Source organism: Meles meles, chromosome X (assembly GCF_922984935.1).
Source record: "Meles meles chromosome X, mMelMel3.1 paternal haplotype, whole genome shotgun sequence".
Taxonomy (NCBI): domain Eukaryota; kingdom Metazoa; phylum Chordata; class Mammalia; order Carnivora; family Mustelidae; genus Meles; species Meles meles.
This window is the reverse complement of record NC_060087.1, coordinates 60,571,617-60,595,439: the sequence shown is the minus strand read 5'-3', so window position 1 is coordinate 60,595,439 and position 23,823 is coordinate 60,571,617. Positions and strand designations below refer to the sequence as shown.

General features: G+C 58.6%; 3 protein-coding genes across 3 annotated transcripts; 1 reads left to right on the top strand and 2 right to left on the bottom strand.

Moving 5' to 3' along the window:
• The first annotated feature begins 5,698 nt into the window (after positions 1-5,698).
• Positions 5,699-9,477, top strand: LOC123935569 (uncharacterized protein CXorf49 homolog). Its single transcript, XM_045996506.1, has 6 exons — positions 5,699-6,994; positions 7,567-7,723; positions 8,258-8,340; positions 8,602-8,647; positions 9,242-9,283; positions 9,390-9,477. The coding sequence occupies exons 1-5, from the start codon at positions 5,699-5,701 to the stop codon at positions 9,280-9,282; spliced, it is 1,623 nt and encodes a 540-aa protein (XP_045852462.1). The 3' UTR covers position 9,283; positions 9,390-9,477.
• Positions 9,478-13,995: 4,518 nt separating this feature from the next.
• Positions 13,996-14,271, bottom strand: LOC123935344 (60S ribosomal protein L37a-like). Its single transcript, XM_045996072.1, has one exon. The coding sequence runs from the start codon at positions 14,269-14,271 to the stop codon at positions 13,996-13,998; it is 276 nt and encodes a 91-aa protein (XP_045852028.1).
• Positions 14,272-18,075: 3,804 nt separating this feature from the next.
• Positions 18,076-21,854, bottom strand: LOC123935567 (uncharacterized protein CXorf49 homolog). The gene is made up of 6 exons (XM_045996504.1): positions 20,559-21,854; positions 19,830-19,986; positions 19,213-19,295; positions 18,906-18,951; positions 18,270-18,311; positions 18,076-18,163 (listed from the first exon to the last, which is right to left on the bottom strand). Exons 1-5 carry the CDS (start codon positions 21,852-21,854, stop codon positions 18,271-18,273), a joined length of 1,623 nt encoding a protein of 540 aa, XP_045852460.1. The 3' UTR covers positions 18,076-18,163; position 18,270.
• Positions 21,855-23,823: the final 1,969 nt, after the last annotated feature.

Sequence of the window (23,823 nt, the reverse complement as noted above, 5' to 3'; positions counted from 1 at the left end):
AGTCGGATGCTCAAGGGACTGCGCCACCCAGGTGCCCTGATACAACTCTTCAAAGGAGTTCTTCTGTAAGGCCGAGCAGGGAAATGTGGGGGCGCTCAAATGGAAAGTGGGATCAGAAGAGGGTTTTTTTAAAGTTAAGAGACATGACATGACGGTACATGGATACGAGTGATCCCAAATGGAGGGACACATTTATAAGGACAGAAGGAAGTTTTCTGCCAGTTGCCCTCTACTCTCAGGAAAATGGGAACCAGGGTCATCAGGTGGGAGTGAAGAGGGTGAGTGAACAGAAAGGACCCGAATATCCTCAACATCTCCAGATGTCCCCCAAATCGTCCTCCTCGACCCGAAAGCTGGCTGTTCCCTAAGATCATTACTTTCCTTGAAGCATTTCTTAGGTGGCACTGAGTCTCACACACTCATCTACCACGAGAGCGTTACATCCTTGCATAATTCAGATCCCTTCAAAGCTGTTGAGATCAGCTTCATGGCCCTCAGCATGTTCTGTCCCAGGAAATGAGCACGTGGACTTGAAAAGAATGTGGGATAGAAGAAACAAAACAGATGAACCTAGGGGAAGGGAAGAAAAACTAAGACAAAAACAGAGAGGGAGGCAAACCCGAGGAGACTCTTAACTCTAGGAAACAATCCCCGAGTTCTGAGAACTGCTGGAGGGGAGGTGGGTAGGGGATGGGGTACCTGGGGGAAGGGCATTAAGGAGGACACTTGATGAAATGAGCCCCCGGTGTTACATGCAGCTGATGACGAATCACTAAGTTCTACCCCCGAAAGGCGTAATGCCATATACATTAACTACGTTGAATTTAAGTACAAAATTAAAAAAAAAAGAAAAGAAAAGAAAAGGAGGTGTACACAGCAGCTCTTGAATGGAGCATCCTGTAGGTGTCCATTAGTTCAAGCTAAAACCAAGACTGTTCAGGTCTTCTATATCCTCACAGGTTTTCTGTCTAGTCCTTCTATCCATGATCGAGACAGAGTATTAAAGCCTCCGGATATCACCGTTGAATGTGCTAGTTCTGCCATCAATTTTGTCAAGTTCTGTTGTATGTATTTTGAGGCTCTGTACTTTCGCGCATCTAAGTTGACACCTGTGATGTCTCCCATACTGGTGGACCCTTTTATCATTATAAACTCTCCAATTCTGGGGGCGCCTGGGTGGCTTAGTTGGTTAAGAGAATGCCTTCAGCTGTGGTCATGGTCCCACGGTCCTCGGAACGAGCCCCACCTAGGGCTCTCTGCTCAGGGGGGGAGTCTGCTTCTCCCACTGTGCGCGCACTCTCTCTGTCTCAAATAAGTAAATAGAATTGTAGAAAAAAATGTCCAGTTCTGTCTCTGGGAACACGTTCTGCCTTACAGGGCTACTTTGTGTGTCGTGATGATGGCCACGATGGCGCACACTAGAGGCTGACCTCTCGGTAGATCGTCCTCAGTCTTTCCTTCTCAGTGGGTTTAGAGCGTTATCGGAAGTACCTCGCCTGACCAGAGCATACAGTGGAATGCACCGTGTCTTACACTGGGTTGACCCTCTCTACACCTGGCGATGAATGCATTCAAACTAGGGGTGAATTTACAGATGTTGCTTTGCTGTGACTTGTATACATTTCTTACGTCTTTTTGTGCCTCTGTTTCTCTAGGACTACCATCTTTTCGGTTAGATAGATGTGTTCTCATATACCACTTGACTCCTTGGTGCTGGGGCCCCAGCCCCTGAGGCCTCGGAGGTTTCAGGGTGGCCCTTCGCTCCCTAGCAAGACCCAGCATGTGCCCCGTGCTGATAGACGCTGCGGAGAATGCTCCCCGCCAACCGCAGGGGCCCGTCCCAGCGGAAGCCCTGATCTTCTCTCCATAACCTCGCTGGGGCTATGCCAAGCCTGAGAAGGGAGAAAAGAAATGATACACTGAGGCAGTTTCCAGAAATAGCTGCTCTGTACTGGCAGGAGCAGGGGAAATAGCCTTGGGATTGGAGTTTGAGGGTGCTGGATCACGAGGACAGGAAGAGAAGACTGGATAAGCAGGTTTTACTGAGTGGGGGGCACTTTCTCATCCCACGGGATTTCCCATACTGGCAGGGACTCCAGGAGAGGGAGCAAATTGACCGCCAGCGTGGCCCTCCAAAGCTTCAAGAAGCTGAAGGCCCACACGGAGAGAAGTGCGAGTCCCTGCCCTGGACGAGCAGGTGGCAGAGGAAGGAACAAAGAGGTTGAGCGAGGCAGGCCTGGTGGAACAGATAGAACACGTGAGGCCAGGCCCATGGCCAGATGGTTACGCGCCACGGGAGGGCCGAGAGGACACGCCATGCACCAAAGCCATCAGGAGTGTTCTGGTGGGGGAGGGGGCAGCATCACCAAGAAGTTCGGCGGTTGCTCTCCTCTGCAGGCCAGGGCAGATGACGGAAGGAAGGTGGTCCTGGCCCGGGCTCATCCCCATCCATGGGAGTGAGGGAGCGCTGACATAACAGAGGGCTGGGGTGGCTCTTGACCAAGAGACTCCAGGAGACCATGTTTCTAGCAACAGCTGGCAAGGGCGACTGGCACAGTGCTGAGAGGATGGTTCCAACAGCTTGGCTCCCTCGGGGCAACGGCGGCCCGAAAAAGGCAAGAGGAAGAGGGTGGTCGTCCTAGGAAAGAGTCACAATTTCTTGCTCAGTTCCTGGTCCTGACGCGGTTTTGAGACCGGCCCCACTGACCCAAGAGGTAGAGGAGTCCTGAGGAGGAAGGGTCTGGAAACTAGGCGGTCAGTATATATACGGTTTGTGACGCCACTGTCCTTCTCTACAGAAAAGGACTGCCATTTCTCAGGGGATGGTGCCCTGGGGAGAGAGGAATACTCAGACATGCCTGGAACCATCTGACACAGGGTCTGAGGTGACACTGATTCTGGAGCCCCGCAGTGTCACGACAGGGCCCGGCGAGACTGGGGCTGAGGAGACCCTGGTAATAAATGGAGTTGGGACTAGAGACCCAGTCATGGACCACGGCAGTGGTCACCTCTCCACTCCTCAAGCTGACGACTGGTACACGTGGCAGTTGGGGCAAAACCCCCCACACTGGGTCACCGGTCTGTGTGGTAAGAAGCTATCACGCCAGGGCGGCCAAGTGGATGCTCTGACACTGGTCCTGCCGCAGACCAAACAGGTAAGTTGAAACCGCTGTCGGAGCAGGGCGAGGCTGAAGGGAGGGAGTCAGCAGGGATTCACGGACGCCGGTGGAGACCTATAGGGTGCAAGCAAAGAAGAGACACGAGAGCCCCAGGGATGACGAGAGTGCGGAAGGTGCGAAAAGTCTCCAGGATTCTGTCTGCGGGGGACAGGGACAAGGAGGCTTCCACTGGCTCCATCGGCAATGTTCCCTACGAGGGCGGTGGGGAGAAGAGATGCTGCTGTATCCTCCGTGACCAATTTAAGCACGTCTGAAACAGCACCATGACTTCAAGAGTCAGTGGGAGAAGGGGGGGGAGGGCGTTTTCCACACACAGGCAGGGACAGCGGGGGGCACGCTGGAGGAGGAGGCTCATCGCAGAGTTAGAGTGGGCCCAGTCTCCCCTGCTCTGTGACCTTCTCCAGCACGGTAGGCTTCTCTGGTGCAGACCCAGTGACACTGGGCCTCGGAGCTCACACAGGCGAGGAGTGTTCAGGCACCCCAGGCCTCTCTTGGGGATCAGCCAGAGTAGGATGCGGGAAGGAGAGGCAAGGGGCAGACAGAAGAGCATGAATGGGAAAGAGGAAGGAAAAGCACGGAAGGAATGGAGGGCCCTTGGAGTAGGGGTTGGGTGGCAAGCAAGGGAAATTCTAATAGGCAGGGACCTCACAGAAGCCAAGGGAGAGAGGGACCACTCCGCAGATGTCAGGACTGCTCAGCTCAGAGAAGCTGGGAACCCGTAAGTGTCAGGAAAATCTGAGAGACCACTGGTGCCCCACCCCCACCCCCACTACTTGGGCCTACTTAGCTGTGCCTTGCTCCAGACCTCTGGACATTCTTGTACCTACACCTCTACCTAGTCTCAATATAGGAGTGATTGGTGGTTTTCAGTTCATTTCATTATTTACCAAGGTGTGTCCAGCTCCACTGACCTCCACATTGCTCTATTCAGTCACGAGGGTGCTTTGAAGTCTGTGAACGTGGCCTCTCGCGTTCCTTTTGACTGCCACCTTTCCCGTCTTCGGGATGCACACTTCCCGTTGCTTGCATCTCTCTCTTCACTGCTGGGAACTTGGAGTGTTCCCAGGGACTGGGAACTCATCACCAACGTCCTAGCGCACGTGTCCTTCCTTACCCCCTGCGTGAACGAGCGAGTCTCCAGAAGCAGCCGGCAGCAGATTTGCTGGATGGTAGATACGGAATGTGGGTCTTCTCCGCTTTAAGGTTTTCCGCTCAAAGCGAGCATTCTGCCCCCAAACTGCGTGCTTTTGATCCTGCCAGGGATCCCAGCAATCCTAATGACCTTGGGCCAGTGGCTCAACCTCTCAGTGCCCGTTTCCTCCCCTGTAAGAGGACGGTAATCGTGGGTACCTCAACCCTACGCGTGTCTTGTGGGTGCGTGACGAGTTAACTACAGCGCTTACGTGAGCACCGGGCACGGTAGCACCTATTGTATAAGCTGCTTTGCATCGATTCTGCCAAATACCCTCCCAAAAGGCTGCCCTGGGCCCCCACCCCCACCCCCACCCCCACCCCCAGCAGTGGGCAAAAGCACCGGTTTGCTCACAACCACTGCCACCCTTGGAATGGTTCAGCTCTTTGATCGGCCCAAGTCCAGACTGTGAACACCGATTCGAGGTTTTAGTTCACACCTCCGGCAATGGTGATGGTGAGCATCTTTTGGTGCCTGCACTGGCCGCTGGGATTCCCTCTTTTTTTGAACTGCCTCGGAGAGGAGGAGGGGCCGGCAGGAGGGGGGCAAAGCCCGGCCTGTGCACCGGACCTGCCTGCCAATACAGCTCCCGGAGCACAGAGTCACGGACCAACTTGATGGTCCATCGTGGTCGAGTGGTTGCGACAAAGACTGAAAGGCGCGTAAATATGACATCGTTTGCTCTCGGGCCCCTCGCAGGGAAAGTACGCCCGCCTCCCGCCCCCCATCCCCTGATCGGTGACTGCGGGCTTCCCGTGCCCAGTTTCCCATCGGGTCCTGAGTGCCACTGTGGAAAACAGGCCGGCGAATCCTCTGTGCGCTCCGTGCCTCACCTCCGTCCTGACCTTTCGTCCCCAAGACCCGGGAGACAGGTACCGCCGCACCCGGCTCGGTGGATGGAGAGACAGAAGCTCAGCGCGGTGACTCCAAGTGGAAAGCAGGTTCTGGCCAAGGGAGGGGGGACCCAAGCAACACCAGGACTCACGGACACCCAGCCCCCGCCCGCTGCAGGGAGAACCAACGGCGCTCGACCCCATTGGTTAGGGCCTCGAGGGGCGGGCCAACAAGGGGCGCGCTGGTTGGTGGGGGGCGGACCAATGGGGAAGCTGCCGCTGTCCCGTCTGAGGCGCGCGCAAGCCACGCGTTGTTTGAGGCGATCTCGAGCGGTTCAACGCCACACCGCGTGGCGTGGAGCCTGTGGTGAGGGCCTGCGTCGTCCCGACGCCGAGCGACTCCCGCCGCCCCTCAGGCGCCCTCGCCTCTCACCCGTCGCGCCGGGACCAGGGCGGTCGTCTCCCTCAAAGCCCGGCTGCGCGGCGTCGCCGGCATGAGCACTCCAGATGAAGGGTCTGTCTGGGGAGCGGGTTTCGGCCCCGAGGGCGGGGAGCAGGCCGGCATCCGCCCCTCCGGCCCCGGGGCCCCGCGGGCCCCGCGAGCCCCGGGACTAGGTGTGGATGTGGGCCCGCCGCGGAGCGGCGAGGGCGAGGGCGGGTTCACAGACGCCGAGGGCTTCGAGTCCGAGCGGGAAGTGCTGGAAGCGGGAGGGCCGGTGCTGTGGGGCCGCGAAGGCCGCCCCGGCTCCCCGGCCGACGACAAGGGGGACGCCCCGGACTACGCGGCCCACCTGGCTGACGAGTCCGCGGCGGACATCGTGCAGCCGCTGACAGACCGCGACGCCCTGGGCCTGCGGAGAAACCCGTCCCCCGAGAGCTGTGCGGCCGAAGCGGCGGGCGGTTGGGCGGGCCTTGACGCGGGGCCCAGTGGGCGAGGCGCGCTCGGCCTGGGCCGCGTGGAGTCGCAGCCGCCTTCCGCCGCCGCCGGGCTGCGCGTGGCTGGGCCCCAGGGCGGCCGGGCCTGGGGGAACCCGAGAAGAGGCGCTAAGAGCAGGGCGAATGCCAGGGCGGATCGCCAGCGGCCCCCCGCCACCGCCGCCGAAGGCCTGGGCACCCCGCTGCCTTCCGACCCGGAGTCCTCCTCCGATGAGTTCGGGGAGATACAGCTGATGAGGGTGAGCATTTACTCCAAAGAAGGAGGCCAGGCCAAGCCCAGCAGCCCCGAGGATCCCGGGGGCACACCCAGACACTCGAATTTCCGCGTCAGGGAGAATTTCCTGCACGTGCCGGGCCCTTTCCTGACCTCGGCTCCCCGAGGATTCACTTCGGTTGTGGAGAGGCAGGCCATCGGAGAGCTGGACATGCCCTCCTCCAAGAAAATGCAAAGTGTGGTCTGGGGGAAGGGGGAGAGCAGGCCCACCTACCGGGGAGCTACTGCTGTTGCTGCTGCCGCTGCAGGCGGCTTGCCCCGGGCCACCTCTAGGAGGAAGGTGACCCAGGAGAAGAAATCCCTAGGGGGCCCCTCCAGGGTCACCTCGGGGAAAAGCTTTCCTTCCTGGGGGCAGAGAGTCTCGGCAGCTCCCCTGGAACCGGCCACCTTCCCCCCAATCTCTGGTGTCCCGCTGCTTGGCAAGTCCAAGAAGCATTCCGTGGGCCCTTGGGGAATCAAACAGCCCAAGCACTCGGGGGCCGGCAAGAAATCGGTGGCCAGGAGGACACGGGAGGCGGAGGTGGTGGCGTCGGCAGGAGAAGGCACTGACTCAAGCAGAGACGCATTCCCAAAGGGCCAGGTGAGTAGGCCATGCTCCTTCTCTCTAGGTACCCTTCCTCTCCCCCTGCCCCTCCCACTCTGCCCACTTCCTTACCCATGCCACCACTGTTCCTACTTCATGGGTTGCCGGGGGTGCCCCCGGGGTCATTGGGATCACTGGGGTGGCAGGTCGGCTCAAGGGTCGTTTTCAGAGGGGCAGGTATTAACCTGGGGTAGCACTGCGTGTGAGCCCGGCACCGTTCTGAACCCTTGGCACGTTTCCTGCCTCGTTCCCCCAGAGACGGGTCTGCATGAAGGGAGGGAGGACTGGTAGCTGACTGGAAGCCAGGAACCCCTTCAAAGTTTGCACCACGACCCTTCAGGCTTTAGCTGCCTGGGCTTTGTCAGTGGCCTACTCGTCTCCCTGGCTCAGCCCTGCCTCCTGGCCTGGGGCTGATTGAGGGAGAAGGTGCCAGCCAGATCGGCCTCGGAGTTCCCCTGCCCCTTCCCTGCTTCACCCCAGCTCTTATACACACGTGGGTACACCTAACACACACCCCCACCCACACATCCCCCTCTCAAGTCCAGATGGGTGAGAAATTTTTCTTTTAGCTTCCAAAACAGAGGCCAGGGCCATCTTGTTTGTGCATGCATCGTGGAGAATGCAGCACTGGCGACCTCCACGCCAGAGCCCCCCAAGTTCCAGGAAGCTCGGAACCCTTGGCCCCGAGCCAGGGAGACGTCCTGCCCAGAGGGCCTGCACCCTCCGGTGAGTCTTGTGGGTGTCAGAGGAGTGCGGGGGAGAGGGGAGGAGGAGGGAAACCTCTGGCTCTGCTGGGGGCTCAGCTCTGCGCCCTGCCTCCCCGGGCAGCTTCTCGCACAGGGCATGGGGTGTGGACAGGATGGGCCTTAAGCCGCGTCCTCCCCCACGTGGGGTTTGTGCAGCAGGGGTGATGCGTGGCAGCGCCCCAAACTGTGGCCCCGGACACAGCCTTTCAGCAGCACAGAGCCTTTCTTTTGATGAGTCCTGTTTGGGCACGTTGCTCTTGCCAGGGGCTGGCTGTGGCTGCCGCTCTGGGAGAGTCCAAGCCAGAGCCACGGTCCCTGGGGCCCACCCTCAAGGATGGGCTGGCTGCCCCTGGGGGATGGGAGGGTGGTCCAGAGAGAAGGTTGGAGCCCCTGGCGGAGCAGGATCCCCTGGCCGCCAGCAGAGGGTGGTGCTGCCGCACGTTGGACCCCGCTGAGGCCCTTTGCACCTCCCTGGGGGCCTTGGAAGCTGGATTTGATGTTCTTTCCCTCTCAGGTGACCAGGAGCCACTTGACCAGGCCTCAAGGCCGGAGAGGCAGCAGCAGCAGCCGGCAGCTGGCGCACAGGACTGTCCTCGGGTAATGCTTCCTGTGGCTCCTAGAAAGGCAGGCCCAAACTAGAGGGTGGGATCCGGGTCCAGGCTAGACTGACCTGGGTGCCCCCCCACCCCGATCTGCTGGCCACAGAGGGAAGGTGCTGCCTTTCCACTGAGGAGCCTGTGGGGGTCTAGCCACTGGGCCTGGGGATGTAGTACCCGCGGGAGAGGGGGAGGTGGAGGAGAGAGGAAGCCAGAGGATACTAATGGTTTCTCTGTCTGTGTCTGCTGTCTGCCGGCGTAGTGTCTCGTGCTACAGAGAGAAATAGACGATCTGAAAGAGCAGCTTGGTATGAGGAACCTCTGGCTGGGGCCGGGCTGGGGCAGAGGCAGGCTGCGGGGGGGGGGGGTGGGGGTCCCCAGGGCAGGACCCGGGATGGGCTGCAGGTGCAGGCGGCCTCCCAGGGACCACCGTTCCTGTGGGGAGGAGACCCTGGCAGGCCTGGCCCGGGAGCCTACAGTGCGTGTACAGCTAGGTGTGCTCACAGGCGGTTCAGTCGTGCCTCGCCTGTGTGGCCGCTCTGCCGGCGGGAACAGGTGGCACAGGTCTCCCTCCTTTAGGACGTTTGCAGATGCTGCCTTGATTTCCCCTTTAACAGTTCCTTGGTATGGCTTGCAAGGCGTGTGTGTGTGTGTGTGTTTGGCCTAGTCTGACTGAGTCGGATGTGCCCCAAAGCTGGAGAAGTAGCGGCACATTCCGTTCCCTTAGAGGACATGTCCATAGTGAATGGAGGTGGTGGGTGAGTGAGTCAGGCCTGCCCTCCTGGGATAGGGGCTGGAAGGGGTTTCAGTTGCAGGGCTAGGCGGTTCCCCACAGGGACAGGGGGACGGGCTCCTCCCTCCCCACGTCTGGAGGGTCTGCTTACAGCCTGTCTCTGTTTCAGCGGCCATGCGGTCCCTGACTGACAAGTTCCAGAGCCTTTGAAGTGAGTGTTACACACTCCATCCCCCTTTGCACGGTGGCAGTCCGTGCAGCAGGGCGGGGGCTGGCCCTGGCTTGCTGCTCCTCCCTGAGCCTGCTCTGTCTGACAGGTTGAGCCCAGCATCTCTGCGCACGAGGAGCAGCTGGTGCCTTTGGAGCCAGGGAGCTGTGGCCAAGCCGGTTCCCTCCTGTTCGACCTCAGAAAAGACTTCCTCTCCCTGTTCTTTTGCCCCCCTCCCCAGCCCCGTTCCCAGCAGTTTCAAATTAAAGTACCTCTCAGGTCTGTGGTCTGCCCTCTCTGTGGGGTGAGGGGGCTGGGCCGGGCAGTGGGGAGGGGTGAGAGCGGGGAGGGGAGGGGCAGAGCAGGGAGCTGCTCCCTGTCCCAGCCTTTGCCAGAACAGGACCTCCTGGGTCCTGTGGTAGGCCTTCTCCTTGTGGGGAGAGTGGGTGGGCCTGTGCTGGGTGCCCCCTCTGCGGTCTGCGTGGGCTCTGTCTGGCCACCTGAGCATTTGCTCCCTTCCCCCCCCCCCCTGCCGCAGGTCCCCTTCAGGTTCTTCCCTCATGTCCCCCTCTCTTTGCGTTGGGGGGGGTTGGGGGGGTGGGGGGCTTCCGTTCATCCCCTGCCCCCGACCCCTCCCCCTTCAGCAGGAACTCAGGACCTCAGGACCCCTGCCAGAGCTGCAGTCCCCCTTCCCTTCCCTCCTTGGGATGGCTGTCCTGCTCCTCCCAGTCCCCCCCCCCCCCCCCCAGTCTGAGCGTCCTTGATCACTCCCGTGGCTTGTGGCTTTCCCTCGCTGGCCCTCCCTGCCCCTGTGCTTCAACAGGCATGAGAAAGCACAGCTGAGCTCCTCTTGGCCTTTCCTGGGCCCAGTGCCCTCTGTGGAGTCCTTCCCTCCCTCTGGTGCCACCGCGCACAAGGACCACTGGCGCGGGAACTGGCGCACCCTCCCCTCTCCTCTTTAGCCCTGGGCCTTGAGGCTGGGTTTCCAACCCTGTCGCTTCACCCTCCTTGGGTTCAGTGGTGGGTTGGAGGCAGAAGCCAGAGCCCGGTGGGGTTGTTGAGCAGGTCCAGGGAACCCGTACAGGGAGGGGAGGTAAGGGAACCGGGCAGGAAAGCACAGGTTCGTCTCTGGGCTGGAGGTGGGCGCGATGAGGCTTGTGGGTGCTCTGGGCCGACCTGGGGCAAAGGAGCCTGCCAGCAGCCAGAAAAGGATGGGCATGCCACCAGAGCTCTCCCTTCCCTCCTGTCCAAATCACCTCACCCTCTCCTCCAGCCTGGTCGTCTCTGGTCCCTTGGTTGCAACGTGGCCATCCCCTTCTATGGCAAGGGTGGGTGAGGGGTCTCCATGTGCCCACGTAGTCCTCTTCCAATGCTGTTCGACCTCCACCATGATCCAGATTTTTCTGGAGGCGCTATTTCTGTGTCCCCGCTCAGGCTCCCCGACTGCTCCTTCAGGTCACAGGAGATTTAGTCCGGACTCCGTGTTCATATCGCCCTCGCTGATGGGCGGGGATGGCTTCCTTCCTTCAGCCGGGGCCCAGGGCTGTGCTGGCCTGAGACTCAGAGGGTCAGATCTGGGTCTGAGTGAGGTGAGGGTCGCCTCTGCCAGACCAGACACCCCTCCCGAGAGACCAGGTGTTTCGGGCACAGAAAGCGGGCTGAGGGGTTCGATGGTCATGGTTGGTGTGTGTATTGGGGTGTGTGTGTGAGAGAGAGAGAGAATAAAATTAATCAGGGATAAGATAATCTCCGTGGAGGGAGAGCGAGGTGATTCAGGGTGTTAAGGGAGGGGAGACTGTGGTCAAGGGCCTGCAAGGGATTGAACGAGCGGGAGCAAGGGGCGGCTCTACCTTTCGGGGGTGCCGTTAAATGCCTATAACTGGAGGGAAATGACGTGGAAGTCCCCAGAGCCCCGGACAGGGTGCGGGGATGCTCAGTGTCACGGGCCCCCAGAGGAGGCTGTGGATCCGACTCTGTGATCCTCTGAGGTCTGAGCCCTCCCTGGTGTGTTGAAGGAAGGACAGTGGGGGGGAAGGCTACCTGGGAGTGGCCGGGACGGGCCTCATCTTAGCAGCAGGGTGCTCGCTCCGGAGACTGCTCTGCCGGGAGCTAACGGGGACAAGGGCAGGATGGGCACAGTGAGGATGGGAAGTAGAGACAGGCTTCCCCGTGGAGAACTGGGCCGACCGACTTGGTTCCCCCCTTGCGCCCTCTTCTCAGCCTGCCTTCCCTCGCAGGTCTGTGCCACCAACTCAGGTGGCCAGACCATCCCGCACCGGGTGGGACAAGCACAGACCTCAGCCTGGGGAAGCACATCCGTGGGACTCGGTCGTGTCCTCCCAAACCCCTCACTTGAGAAGGCGGGCCTGGTTGCTGGGGCTCCGGCCTTCACCCGGACCCTGTGGTTCTCTCTTGGCGGGGTAACACGGTGCGCTGTCGTCTGCGGGAATGTGTTTGGGAGAGACCTTCTGGCTGGGGTGTCCGCGGGCCTTCGTGCGGTGAAGTGGGGAGTGGGGAGAAGTCCAACACCCACAGCGCCCCCGGGGACACAGAGCCATGGTGGCCAGCGCCAGGAAGGGGAGAGTGGGACCCTGGGAGGACCTGGTGGTTTCATATAAGCCTCATGGTAACCAGAAAGCAATGCAATACTGTGCTTTCACAAAGATGAAGAGGAGGGAATCAAAGCATTACACTAAGTAAAATCATTAATTCACAAAGGTTAGGAACAAGAGAAAAGGCATTAAGGAACTACAAAATAGGCATATAACAATAGGATGGCACCGGTAAGTCCTTACCTATTAGTTATCCTAAAGGTAAATGGATTTGCTTCTTCTATCAATGAGATAGGATAGTCTCTTCGATTAATGCTTTTGGTAAAACTGGATAAAACTATGCAGAGAATTATACTGGACTCCTATCTTATACCACTTACAAAAATTTTGAATTTATGAACTTAAATTCAAGAAACAAAAATATGCACGCCTGGCGGCTCAGTAGGTTGTGCCGCTGCTTTCAGCTCAAGTCATGATCCCAGGGTCTGGCATCAGGGCTCCTTTCACAGTGGCGAGCCTGCTTATCTCTCTCTGCCTCTACCTGTCACTCTGCCTGCTTGTGCTTTCTCTCTCTCTCTCTGACAAATAAATGAGTAGTAAGATCTTAAAAAAGAAACAAAAATGTAAAACTGTTAGAAGACAACAGGAGTATAGCAGGAGGAAATTTGAGTCAAAAAATTCAAATCCAGAGTTTTCTGAAACACAACTGAACTGGATCCTAGAACATGTCAATGTTGTGCAAGACCAAAAAAAGTCTTGAAAGTTTTTCTACTTTAAAGGATGGTAAAGACACATGGTAACTGAATGCCATGCATGGTGTTTGTTTGGAGACAGTATGTTTTGAAGTAATATGCACAAAAAACAATATTGAAATCATCAGAAATATTTTGTGAGAATCATATGATGGGTAGTTGTATTCTCTCAATGTTAAATTTTCTGAGTGTAATAATTTTCGTAAGATTTTGTAGCAATGTTTTCCTTTTCTTAAAAGCTACCGGCTGAAGTATTTAAAGACAATATACTGTAATATTTTCAACTAACTAAGCTTATTCGATGAAACAATTACACAAACACGCAGAATGAAAATGACAAAGATAACATGAAAACAGATGAATCTAGGTGAAGGATATATGTGTGTTCCTTGCAATATTCTTGCAACTAACTATCTGTAGTAGAGACATTTTCAAAAATAAAATTTGGAGAAAAAGAAGATAATTCTATACCATTTAATTTCAGTTTGAAAACAGAAAAGTGACCAATTTCTAGGAAAAAAAATAACTTACAAAACTGGCTCAAGGGGCACATGGGTGGCTCAGTGGGTTAAACCTCTGCCTTCGGCTCAGGTCATGATCTCGGGGTCCTGAGATCGAGCCCTGCATCTGGCTCTCTGCTCAGCGGTGAGCTGCTTCTCCCTCTCTCTCTGCCTGCCTGTCTATGAAATAAATAAATAAAATCTTTAAAAAAAACTGGCTCAAGAAGGAATAGCCAATCTGAATTGTTTTATAACCATACAAAAATATATGACTAGTCAAAAGCTTTTTAAAAAACCAAGCTTCTCCGCTGACTTCTAACACATCGTAGGCAAAAATATTTTCAATGTGACCTGAATTCATAGACAAACTTGAAAAAGAGGGAGATTCCCTAAAACCTTTTGTGAGGATACAATAACCTGAATACTAAATCCTCTCAAGGACAAGCTGAGAAAGGAAAATCGCTGATCAATCACACACTCATGATAAAGAAGCAAAAATCAGTAACAGAATATTAGCAAACTGAATTCTACAGGATATACGAAGGAAACCAGAATGCGCTATGACAAAACAGGATCCATCCCAGACACACAAACTTGATTTAACTTCAGAAAATAAATTGCTACAATATTCCACATTCACAAATTAGAGGAGATCATTGTGAACCTCAAATTCAGAAAAATAATTGGTAGGATACATATCCATTCGTAATGTATTTTTCACAATTTTTTCAAAGTACAAGGTTATTTTTTTATTTAGACGATTTTTAATTTCCGAGTCTTTTGAGAAAGCAAAATTAATGCAACACAAATCAGAAGATCTAGTTAATAAATTTAACAACAAGCCAAAGTAATTTTGCTACATGAAGGAACCCATTTATTATAGGCTAGCAGTGTCTCAAACGCTGGAGCTTCTACTGCTCTTTCAACTCCTTCAGTCTTATGATGGCCCACTTTACTGTGACTGCAGAAGTGGTATTGTACGTCCAGGCAACACCAGCAACGGTTTTCATGCAGGAGCCACAGTGCCAGATCCCCACAGCTCGTCTTTTCATCTTGGTTTTGCCACAAAAGGAGCAAGTGTACTTAGCATGCTGCTTTATTTCAATCTTCAGCATTTTCCCGAGGGAGGCACCGTAACAGGTCCCATATTTACCCGCAGTTCCAACCTTCTTGGTGCATTTAGCCATGTGGCTGCAAACTAGGTCTGAGCCCAGAGAGCAAAGTTCAAGATTATTGAGATAGAATTTGCGTTAAGGTCTATGAGTCCTTCCAAACTCATACTGTTAGGGAACCATGACCACAGACTACAAAATTTGCATCACCCGCCAAACCCGAAGTGCTCTGAGAGTTAAACCCCTTCCTTCAACCCCAGACACTGGCAACCACTGATCTGTTGTTGTCTGTCCCTATGGCTTGGACTTTGTAAGAATGTCACAAAGAAGGAATCCTACGGTATGCAGACTTTACACTTGTCCTTCAAGAAAGGGAGCCACGCATATGGCATGTCAGGAGGTGCCATGAACCATTCCTCACCTGGGTAGTAGTTACATGGCTTGATCACTTCCTATCCATTTGTCAAATGGCAGGCTTGCCACAATCATGTATACATATGGTGTAACAAAAATATAATTAATCCTTACCTTCCTGTAATTTATCCTATCTTTGTAAAGGTTATTTATTAAACAGCGATTGTTTTCCTTTAAAAGAAAGTGGAAAAGTCAGGACAGCAGTCACCTCAAGGAAACTGGGGAGACAAGTGACTGGCATGGGGCAAAAGGAGGGTTTCAACTTACTGTCAAAATTTCTCTAAATCTGAGCGGTAGTTACTAGGATTCCAACCTGACAGGAGCCCAGGGCCGCTGAGCACCCTCTAGTGATGCCGATGGTGCCCGCGGGGATCATGCAGGTAACAGGTCACATGACCACCCTGACACCCACAATGTGCGGGGGAGCCAAACCCAGCGAACACGGGCGAGAGTCTCCCCACCTTAAGGTCAGCTGAGTTGCGCCCAGAATTACATCTGCAACCTTCACCCCACCGCCGCCATGCAAGGTAACATATGAGCCGATTCCAGGAATCAGGACGTGGACATCGTTGGGGACCATGCCTGTGCCCTCCACACCCAGCGCCGTCTCTGGCCCTCCTTGGGTGTGCCCATCCCCCCCAAGCATTGGCAGAGAAAGGGTGGCCAGTGGTGCTGGTGCTGGAGGTGGAGAGGGAGGCATCTGCCGGGCGCCTGGGCAGGCAGCAGAACGAGGCAGGGCGGGGCCTAGGGCTCCCCAGGCCAGTCGCCACTGCCTCCCTGGCTGCAGAGGAGACGTGAAGGGGAAAGCGAAAGGGGCACGAAATAAGGGCAGGGGACCCACCTCCTCCTTTCCCCTGGGGCCCACACAGACTCCCTTAATCTGTGCCTCACCAACTGCCACTCACTTCCCCCTGGGATGGGAAGGTGCCGAGCCACAGCCTGTGATGCACGTGTTTACAGCAACATGCCTGCAGGCTACACGGTCTGAATATGGGCCAGAGATCGCGTGCTCGGACGATAGAAGGGAGGCTGGCAAAACCAGTCAGCCAGGACTGTGACCAGACCATCCTCGACCCACTCTCCCCTTCCTGGCGCTGGCCACCATGGCTCTGTGTCCCCGGGGGCGCTGTGGGTGTTGGACTTCTCCCCACTCCCCACTTGACCGCACGAAGGCCCGCGGACACCCCAGCCAGAAGGTCTCTCCCAAACACATTCCCGCAGACGACAGCGCACCGTGTTACCCCGCCAAGAGAGAACCACAGGGTCCGGGTGAAGGCCGGAGCCCCAGCAACCAGGCCCGCCTTCTCAAGTGAGGGGTTTGGGAGGACACGACCGAGTCCCACGGATGTGCTTCCCCAGGCTGAGGTCTGTGCTTGTCCCACCCGGTGCGGGATGGTCTGGCCACCTGAGTTGGTGGCACAGACCTGCGAGGGAAGGCAGGCTGAGAAGAGGGCGCAAGGGGGGAACCAAGTCGGTCGGCCCAGTTCTCCACGGGGAAGCCTGTCTCTACTTCCCATCCTCACTGTGCCCATCCTGCCCTTGTCCCCGTTAGCTCCCGGCAGAGCAGTCTCCGGAGCGAGCACCCTGCTGCTAAGATGAGGCCCGTCCCGGCCACTCCCAGGTAGCCTTCCCCCCCACTGTCCTTCCTTCAACACACCAGGGAGGGCTCAGACCTCAGAGGATCACAGAGTCGGATCCACAGCCTCCTCTGGGGGCCCGTGACACTGAGCATCCCCGCACCCTGTCCGGGGCTCTGGGGACTTCCACGTCATTTCCCTCCAGTTATAGGCATTTAACGGCACCCCCGAAAGGTAGAGCCGCCCCTTGCTCCCGCTCGTTCAATCCCTTGCAGGCCCTTGACCACAGTCTCCCCTCCCTTAACACCCTGAATCACCTCGCTCTCCCTCCACGGAGATTATCTTATCCCTGATTAATTTTATTCTCTCTCTCTCTCACACACACACCCCAATACACACACCAACCATGACCATCGAACCCCTCAGCCCGCTTTCTGTGCCCGAAACACCTGGTCTCTCGGGAGGGGTGTCTGGTCTGGCAGAGGCGACCCTCACCTCACTCAGACCCAGATCTGACCCTCTGAGTCTCAGGCCAGCACAGCCCTGGGCCCCGGCTGAAGGAAGGAAGCCATCCCCGCCCATCAGCGAGGGCGATATGAACACGGAGTCCGGACTAAATCTCCTGTGACCTGAAGGAGCAGTCGGGGAGCCTGAGCGGGGACACAGAAATAGCGCCTCCAGAAAAATCTGGATCATGGTGGAGGTCGAACAGCATTGGAAGAGGACTACGTGGGCACATGGAGACCCCTCACCCACCCTTGCCATAGAAGGGGATGGCCACGTTGCAACCAAGGGACCAGAGACGACCAGGCTGGAGGAGAGGGTGAGGTGATTTGGACAGGAGGGAAGGGAGAGCTCTGGTGGCATGCCCATCCTTTTCTGGCTGCTGGCAGGCTCCTTTGCCCCAGGTCGGCCCAGAGCACCCACAAGCCTCATCGCGCCCACCTCCAGCCCAGAGACGAACCTGTGCTTTCCTGCCCGGTTCCCTTACCTCCCCTCCCTGTACGGGTTCCCTGGACCTGCTCAACAACCCCACCGGGCTCTGGCTTCTGCCTCCAACCCACCACTGAACCCAAGGAGGGTGAAGCGACAGGGTTGGAAACCCAGCCTCAAGGCCCAGGGCTAAAGAGGAGAGGGGAGGGTGCGCCAGTTCCCGCGCCAGTGGTCCTTGTGCGCGGTGGCACCAGAGGGAGGGAAGGACTCCACAGAGGGCACTGGGCCCAGGAAAGGCCAAGAGGAGCTCAGCTGTGCTTTCTCATGCCTGTTGAAGCACAGGGGCAGGGAGGGCCAGCGAGGGAAAGCCACAAGCCACGGGAGTGATCAAGGACGCTCAGACTGGGGGGGGGGGGGGGGGACTGGGAGGAGCAGGACAGCCATCCCAAGGAGGGAAGGGAAGGGGGACTGCAGCTCTGGCAGGGGTCCTGAGGTCCTGAGTTCCTGCTGAAGGGGGAGGGGTCGGGGGCAGGGGATGAACGGAAGCCCCCCACCCCCCCAACCCCCCCCAACGCAAAGAGAGGGGGACATGAGGGAAGAACCTGAAGGGGACCTGCGGCAGGGGGGGGGGGGAAAGGGAGCAAATGCTCAGGTGGCCAGACAGAGCCCACGCAGACCGCAGAGGGGGCACCCAGCACAGGCCCACCCACTCTCCCCACAAGGAGAAGGCCTACCACAGGACCCAGGAGGTCCTGTTCTGGCAAAGGCTGGGACAGGGAGCAGCTCCCTGCTCTGCCCCTCCCCTCCCCGCTCTCACCCCTCCCCACTGCCCGGCCCAGCCCCCTCACCCCACAGAGAGGGCAGACCACAGACCTGAGAGGTACTTTAATTTGAAACTGCTGGGAACGGGGCTGGGGAGGGGGGCAAAAGAACAGGGAGAGGAAGTCTTTTCTGAGGTCGAACAGGAGGGAACCGGCTTGGCCACAGCTCCCTGGCTCCAAAGGCACCAGCTGCTCCTCGTGCGCAGAGATGCTGGGCTCAACCTGTCAGACAGAGCAGGCTCAGGGAGGAGCAGCAAGCCAGGGCCAGCCCCCGCCCTGCTGCACGGACTGCCACCGTGCAAAGGGGGATGGAGTGTGTAACACTCACTTCAAAGGCTCTGGAACTTGTCAGTCAGGGACCGCATGGCCGCTGAAACAGAGACAGGCTGTAAGCAGACCCTCCAGACGTGGGGAGGGAGGAGCCCGTCCCCCTGTCCCTGTGGGGAACCGCCTAGCCCTGCAACTGAAACCCCTTCCAGCCCCTATCCCAGGAGGGCAGGCCTGACTCACTCACCCACCACCTCCATTCACTATGGACATGTCCTCTAAGGGAACGGAATGTGCCGCTACTTCTCCAGCTTTGGGGCACATCCGACTCAGTCAGACTAGGCCAAACACACACACACACACACGCCTTGCAAGCCATACCAAGGAACTGTTAAAGGGGAAATCAAGGCAGCATCTGCAAACGTCCTAAAGGAGGGAGACCTGTGCCACCTGTTCCCGCCGGCAGAGCGGCCACACAGGCGAGGCACGACTGAACCGCCTGTGAGCACACCTAGCTGTACACGCACTGTAGGCTCCCGGGCCAGGCCTGCCAGGGTCTCCTCCCCACAGGAACGGTGGTCCCTGGGAGGCCGCCTGCACCTGCAGCCCATCCCGGGTCCTGCCCTGGGGACCCCCACCCCCCCCCCCCGCAGCCTGCCTCTGCCCCAGCCCGGCCCCAGCCAGAGGTTCCTCATACCAAGCTGCTCTTTCAGATCGTCTATTTCTCTCTGTAGCACGAGACACTACGCCGGCAGACAGCAGACACAGACAGAGAAACCATTAGTATCCTCTGGCTTCCTCTCTCCTCCACCTCCCCCTCTCCCGCGGGTACTACATCCCCAGGCCCAGTGGCTAGACCCCCACAGGCTCCTCAGTGGAAAGGCAGCACCTTCCCTCTGTGGCCAGCAGATCGGGGTGGGGGGGCACCCAGGTCAGTCTAGCCTGGACCCGGATCCCACCCTCTAGTTTGGGCCTGCCTTTCTAGGAGCCACAGGAAGCATTACCCGAGGACAGTCCTGTGCGCCAGCTGCCGGCTGCTGCTGCTGCCTCTCCGGCCTTGAGGCCTGGTCAAGTGGCTCCTGGTCACCTGAGAGGGAAAGAACATCAAATCCAGCTTCCAAGGCCCCCAGGGAGGTGCAAAGGGCCTCAGCGGGGTCCAACGTGCGGCAGCACCACCCTCTGCTGGCGGCCAGGGGATCCTGCTCCGCCAGGGGCTCCAACCTTCTCTCTGGACCACCCTCCCATCCCCCAGGGGCAGCCAGCCCATCCTTGAGGGTGGGCCCCAGGGACCGTGGCTCTGGCTTGGACTCTCCCAGAGCGGCAGCCACAGCCAGCCCCTGGCAAGAGCAACGTGCCCAAACAGGACTCATCAAAAGAAAGGCTCTGTGCTGCTGAAAGGCTGTGTCCGGGGCCACAGTTTGGGGCGCTGCCACGCATCACCCCTGCTGCACAAACCCCACGTGGGGGAGGACGCGGCTTAAGGCCCATCCTGTCCACACCCCATGCCCTGTGCGAGAAGCTGCCCGGGGAGGCAGGGCGCAGAGCTGAGCCCCCAGCAGAGCCAGAGGTTTCCCTCCTCCTCCCCTCTCCCCCGCACTCCTCTGACACCCACAAGACTCACCGGAGGGTGCAGGCCCTCTGGGCAGGACGTCTCCCTGGCTCGGGGCCAAGGGTTCCGAGCTTCCTGGAACTTGGGGGGCTCTGGCGTGGAGGTCGCCAGTGCTGCATTCTCCACGATGCATGCACAAACAAGATGGCCCTGGCCTCTGTTTTGGAAGCTAAAAGAAAAATTTCTCACCCATCTGGACTTGAGAGGGGGATGTGTGGGTGGGGGTGTGTGTTAGGTGTACCCACGTGTGTATAAGAGCTGGGGTGAAGCAGGGAAGGGGCAGGGGAACTCCGAGGCCGATCTGGCTGGCACCTTCTCCCTCAATCAGCCCCAGGCCAGGAGGCAGGGCTGAGCCAGGGAGACGAGTAGGCCACTGACAAAGCCCAGGCAGCTAAAGCCTGAAGGGTCGTGGTGCAAACTTTGAAGGGGTTCCTGGCTTCCAGTCAGCTACCAGTCCTCCCTCCCTTCATGCAGACCCGTCTCTGGGGGAACGAGGCAGGAAACGTGCCAAGGGTTCAGAACGGTGCCGGGCTCACACGCAGTGCTACCCCAGGTTAATACCTGCCCCTCTGAAAACGACCCTTGAGCCGACCTGCCACCCCAGTGATCCCAATGACCCCGGGGGCACCCCCGGCAACCCATGAAGTAGGAACAGTGGTGGCATGGGTAAGGAAGTGGGCAGAGTGGGAGGGGCAGGGGGAGAGGAAGGGTACCTAGAGAGAAGGAGCATGGCCTACTCACCTGGCCCTTTGGGAATGCGTCTCTGCTTGAGTCAGTGCCTTCTCCTGCCGACGCCACCACCTCCGCCTCCCGTGTCCTCCTGGCCACCGATTTCTTGCCGGCCCCCGAGTGCTTGGGCTGTTTGATTCCCCAAGGGCCCACGGAATGCTTCTTGGACTTGCCAAGCAGCGGGACACCAGAGATTGGGGGGAAGGTGGCCGGTTCCAGGGGAGCTGCCGAGACTCTCTGCCCCCAGGAAGGAAAGCTTTTCCCCGAGGTGACCCTGGAGGGGCCCCCTAGGGATTTCTTCTCCTGGGTCACCTTCCTCCTAGAGGTGGCCCGGGGCAAGCCGCCTGCAGCGGCAGCAGCAACAGCAGTAGCTCCCCGGTAGGTGGGCCTGCTCTCCCCCTTCCCCCAGACCACACTTTGCATTTTCTTGGAGGAGGGCATGTCCAGCTCTCCGATGGCCTGCCTCTCCACAACCGAAGTGAATCCTCGGGGAGCCGAGGTCAGGAAAGGGCCCGGCACGTGCAGGAAATTCTCCCTGACGCGGAAATTCGAGTGTCTGGGTGTGCCCCCGGGATCCTCGGGGCTGCTGGGCTTGGCCTGGCCTCCTTCTTTGGAGTAAATGCTCACCCTCATCAGCTGTATCTCCCCGAACTCATCGGAGGAGGACTCCGGGTCGGAAGGCAGCGGGGTGCCCAGGCCTTCGGCGGCGGTGGCGGGGGGCCGCTGGCGATCCGCCCTGGCATTCGCCCTGCTCTTAGCGCCTCTTCTCGGGTTCCCCCAGGCCCGGCCGCCCTGGGGCCCAGCCACGCGCAGCCCGGCGGCGGCGGAAGGCGGCTGCGACTCCACGCGGCCCAGGCCGAGCGCGCCTCGCCCACTGGGCCCCGCGTCAAGGCCCGCCCAACCGCCCGCCGCTTCGGCCGCACAGCTCTCGGGGGACGGGTTTCTCCGCAGGCCCAGGGCGTCGCGGTCTGTCAGCGGCTGCACGATGTCCGCCGCGGACTCGTCAGCCAGGTGGGCCGCGTAGTCCGGGGCGTCCCCCTTGTCGTCGGCCGGGGAGCCGGGGCGGCCTTCGCGGCCCCACAGCACCGGCCCTCCCGCTTCCAGCACTTCCCGCTCGGACTCGAAGCCCTCGGCGTCTGTGAACCCGCCCTCGCCCTCGCCGCTCCGCGGCGGGCCCACATCCACACCTAGTCCCGGGGCTCGCGGGGCCCGCGGGGCCCCGGGGCCGGAGGGGCGGATGCCGGCCTGCTCCCCGCCCTCGGGGCCGAAACCCGCTCCCCAGACAGACCCTTCATCTGGAGTGCTCATGCCGGCGACGCCGCGCAGCCGGGCTTTGAGGGAGACGACCGCCCTGGTCCCGGCGCGACGGGTGAGAGGCGAGGGCGCCTGAGGGGCGGCGGGAGTCGCTCGGCGTCGGGACGACGCAGGCCCTCACCACAGGCTCCACGCCACGCGGTGTGGCGTTGAACCGCTCGAGATCGCCTCAAACAACGCGTGGCTTGCGCGCGCCTCAGACGGGACAGCGGCAGCTTCCCCATTGGTCCGCCCCCCACCAACCAGCGCGCCCCTTGTTGGCCCGCCCCTCGAGGCCCTAACCAATGGGGTCGAGCGCCGTTGGTTCTCCCTGCAGCGGGCGGGGGCTGGGTGTCCGTGAGTCCTGGTGTTGCTTGGGTCCCCCCTCCCTTGGCCAGAACCTGCTTTCCACTTGGAGTCACCGCGCTGAGCTTCTGTCTCTCCATCCACCGAGCCGGGTGCGGCGGTACCTGTCTCCCGGGTCTTGGGGACGAAAGGTCAGGACGGAGGTGAGGCACGGAGCGCACAGAGGATTCGCCGGCCTGTTTTCCACAGTGGCACTCAGGACCCGATGGGAAACTGGGCACGGGAAGCCCGCAGTCACCGATCAGGGGATGGGGGGCGGGAGGCGGGCGTACTTTCCCTGCGAGGGGCCCGAGAGCAAACGATGTCATATTTACGCGCCTTTCAGTCTTTGTCGCAACCACTCGACCACGATGGACCATCAAGTTGGTCCGTGACTCTGTGCTCCGGGAGCTGTATTGGCAGGCAGGTCCGGTGCACAGGCCGGGCTTTGCCCCCCTCCTGCCGGCCCCTCCTCCTCTCCGAGGCAGTTCAAAAAAAGAGGGAATCCCAGCGGCCAGTGCAGGCACCAAAAGATGCTCACCATCACCATTGCCGGAGGTGTGAACTAAAACCTCGAATCGGTGTTCACAGTCTGGACTTGGGCCGATCAAAGAGCTGAACCATTCCAAGGGTGGCAGTGGTTGTGAGCAAACCGGTGCTTTTGCCCACTGCTGGGGGTGGGGGTGGGGGTGGGGGTGGGGGCCCAGGGCAGCCTTTTGGGAGGGTATTTGGCAGAATCGATGCAAAGCAGCTTATACAATAGGTGCTACCGTGCCCGGTGCTCACGTAAGCGCTGTAGTTAACTCGTCACGCACCCACAAGACACGCGTAGGGTTGAGGTACCCACGATTACCGTCCTCTTACAGGGGAGGAAACGGGCACTGAGAGGTTGAGCCACTGGCCCAAGGTCATTAGGATTGCTGGGATCCCTGGCAGGATCAAAAGCACGCAGTTTGGGGGCAGAATGCTCGCTTTGAGCGGAAAACCTTAAAGCGGAGAAGACCCACATTCCGTATCTACCATCCAGCAAATCTGCTGCCGGCTGCTTCTGGAGACTCGCTCGTTCACGCAGGGGGTAAGGAAGGACACGTGCGCTAGGACGTTGGTGATGAGTTCCCAGTCCCTGGGAACACTCCAAGTTCCCAGCAGTGAAGAGAGAGATGCAAGCAACGGGAAGTGTGCATCCCGAAGACGGGAAAGGTGGCAGTCAAAAGGAACGCGAGAGGCCACGTTCACAGACTTCAAAGCACCCTCGTGACTGAATAGAGCAATGTGGAGGTCAGTGGAGCTGGACACACCTTGGTAAATAATGAAATGAACTGAAAACCACCAATCACTCCTATATTGAGACTAGGTAGAGGTGTAGGTACAAGAATGTCCAGAGGTCTGGAGCAAGGCACAGCTAAGTAGGCCCAAGTAGTGGGGGTGGGGGTGGGGCACCAGTGGTCTCTCAGATTTTCCTGACACTTACGGGTTCCCAGCTTCTCTGAGCTGAGCAGTCCTGACATCTGCGGAGTGGTCCCTCTCTCCCTTGGCTTCTGTGAGGTCCCTGCCTATTAGAATTTCCCTTGCTTGCCACCCAACCCCTACTCCAAGGGCCCTCCATTCCTTCCGTGCTTTTCCTTCCTCTTTCCCATTC

Bases quoted from the DNA above. Each gene is read 5' to 3' on its own strand.
- LOC123935567 (XM_045996504.1), bottom strand. From the start codon at position 21,854: ATGAGCACTCCAGATGAAGGGTCTGTCTGGGGAGCGGGTTTCGGCCCC. The intron at 19,987-20,558 runs GTGAGTAGGCCA...TTTTTCTTTTAG, and splicing joins ACGCATTCCCAAAGGGCCAG to CTTCCAAAACAGAGGCCAGG. The intron at 19,296-19,829 runs GTGAGTCTTGTG...TTTCCCTCTCAG, and splicing joins CAGAGGGCCTGCACCCTCCG to GTGACCAGGAGCCACTTGAC.
- LOC123935344 (XM_045996072.1), bottom strand. From the start codon at position 14,271: ATGGCTAAATGCACCAAGAAGGTTGGAACTGCGGGTAAATATGGGACC.
- LOC123935569 (XM_045996506.1), top strand. From the start codon at position 5,699: ATGAGCACTCCAGATGAAGGGTCTGTCTGGGGAGCGGGTTTCGGCCCC. The intron at 7,724-8,257 runs GTGAGTCTTGTG...TTTCCCTCTCAG, and splicing joins CAGAGGGCCTGCACCCTCCG to GTGACCAGGAGCCACTTGAC. The intron at 8,648-9,241 runs GTATGAGGAACC...TCTCTGTTTCAG, and splicing joins CGATCTGAAAGAGCAGCTTG to CGGCCATGCGGTCCCTGACT.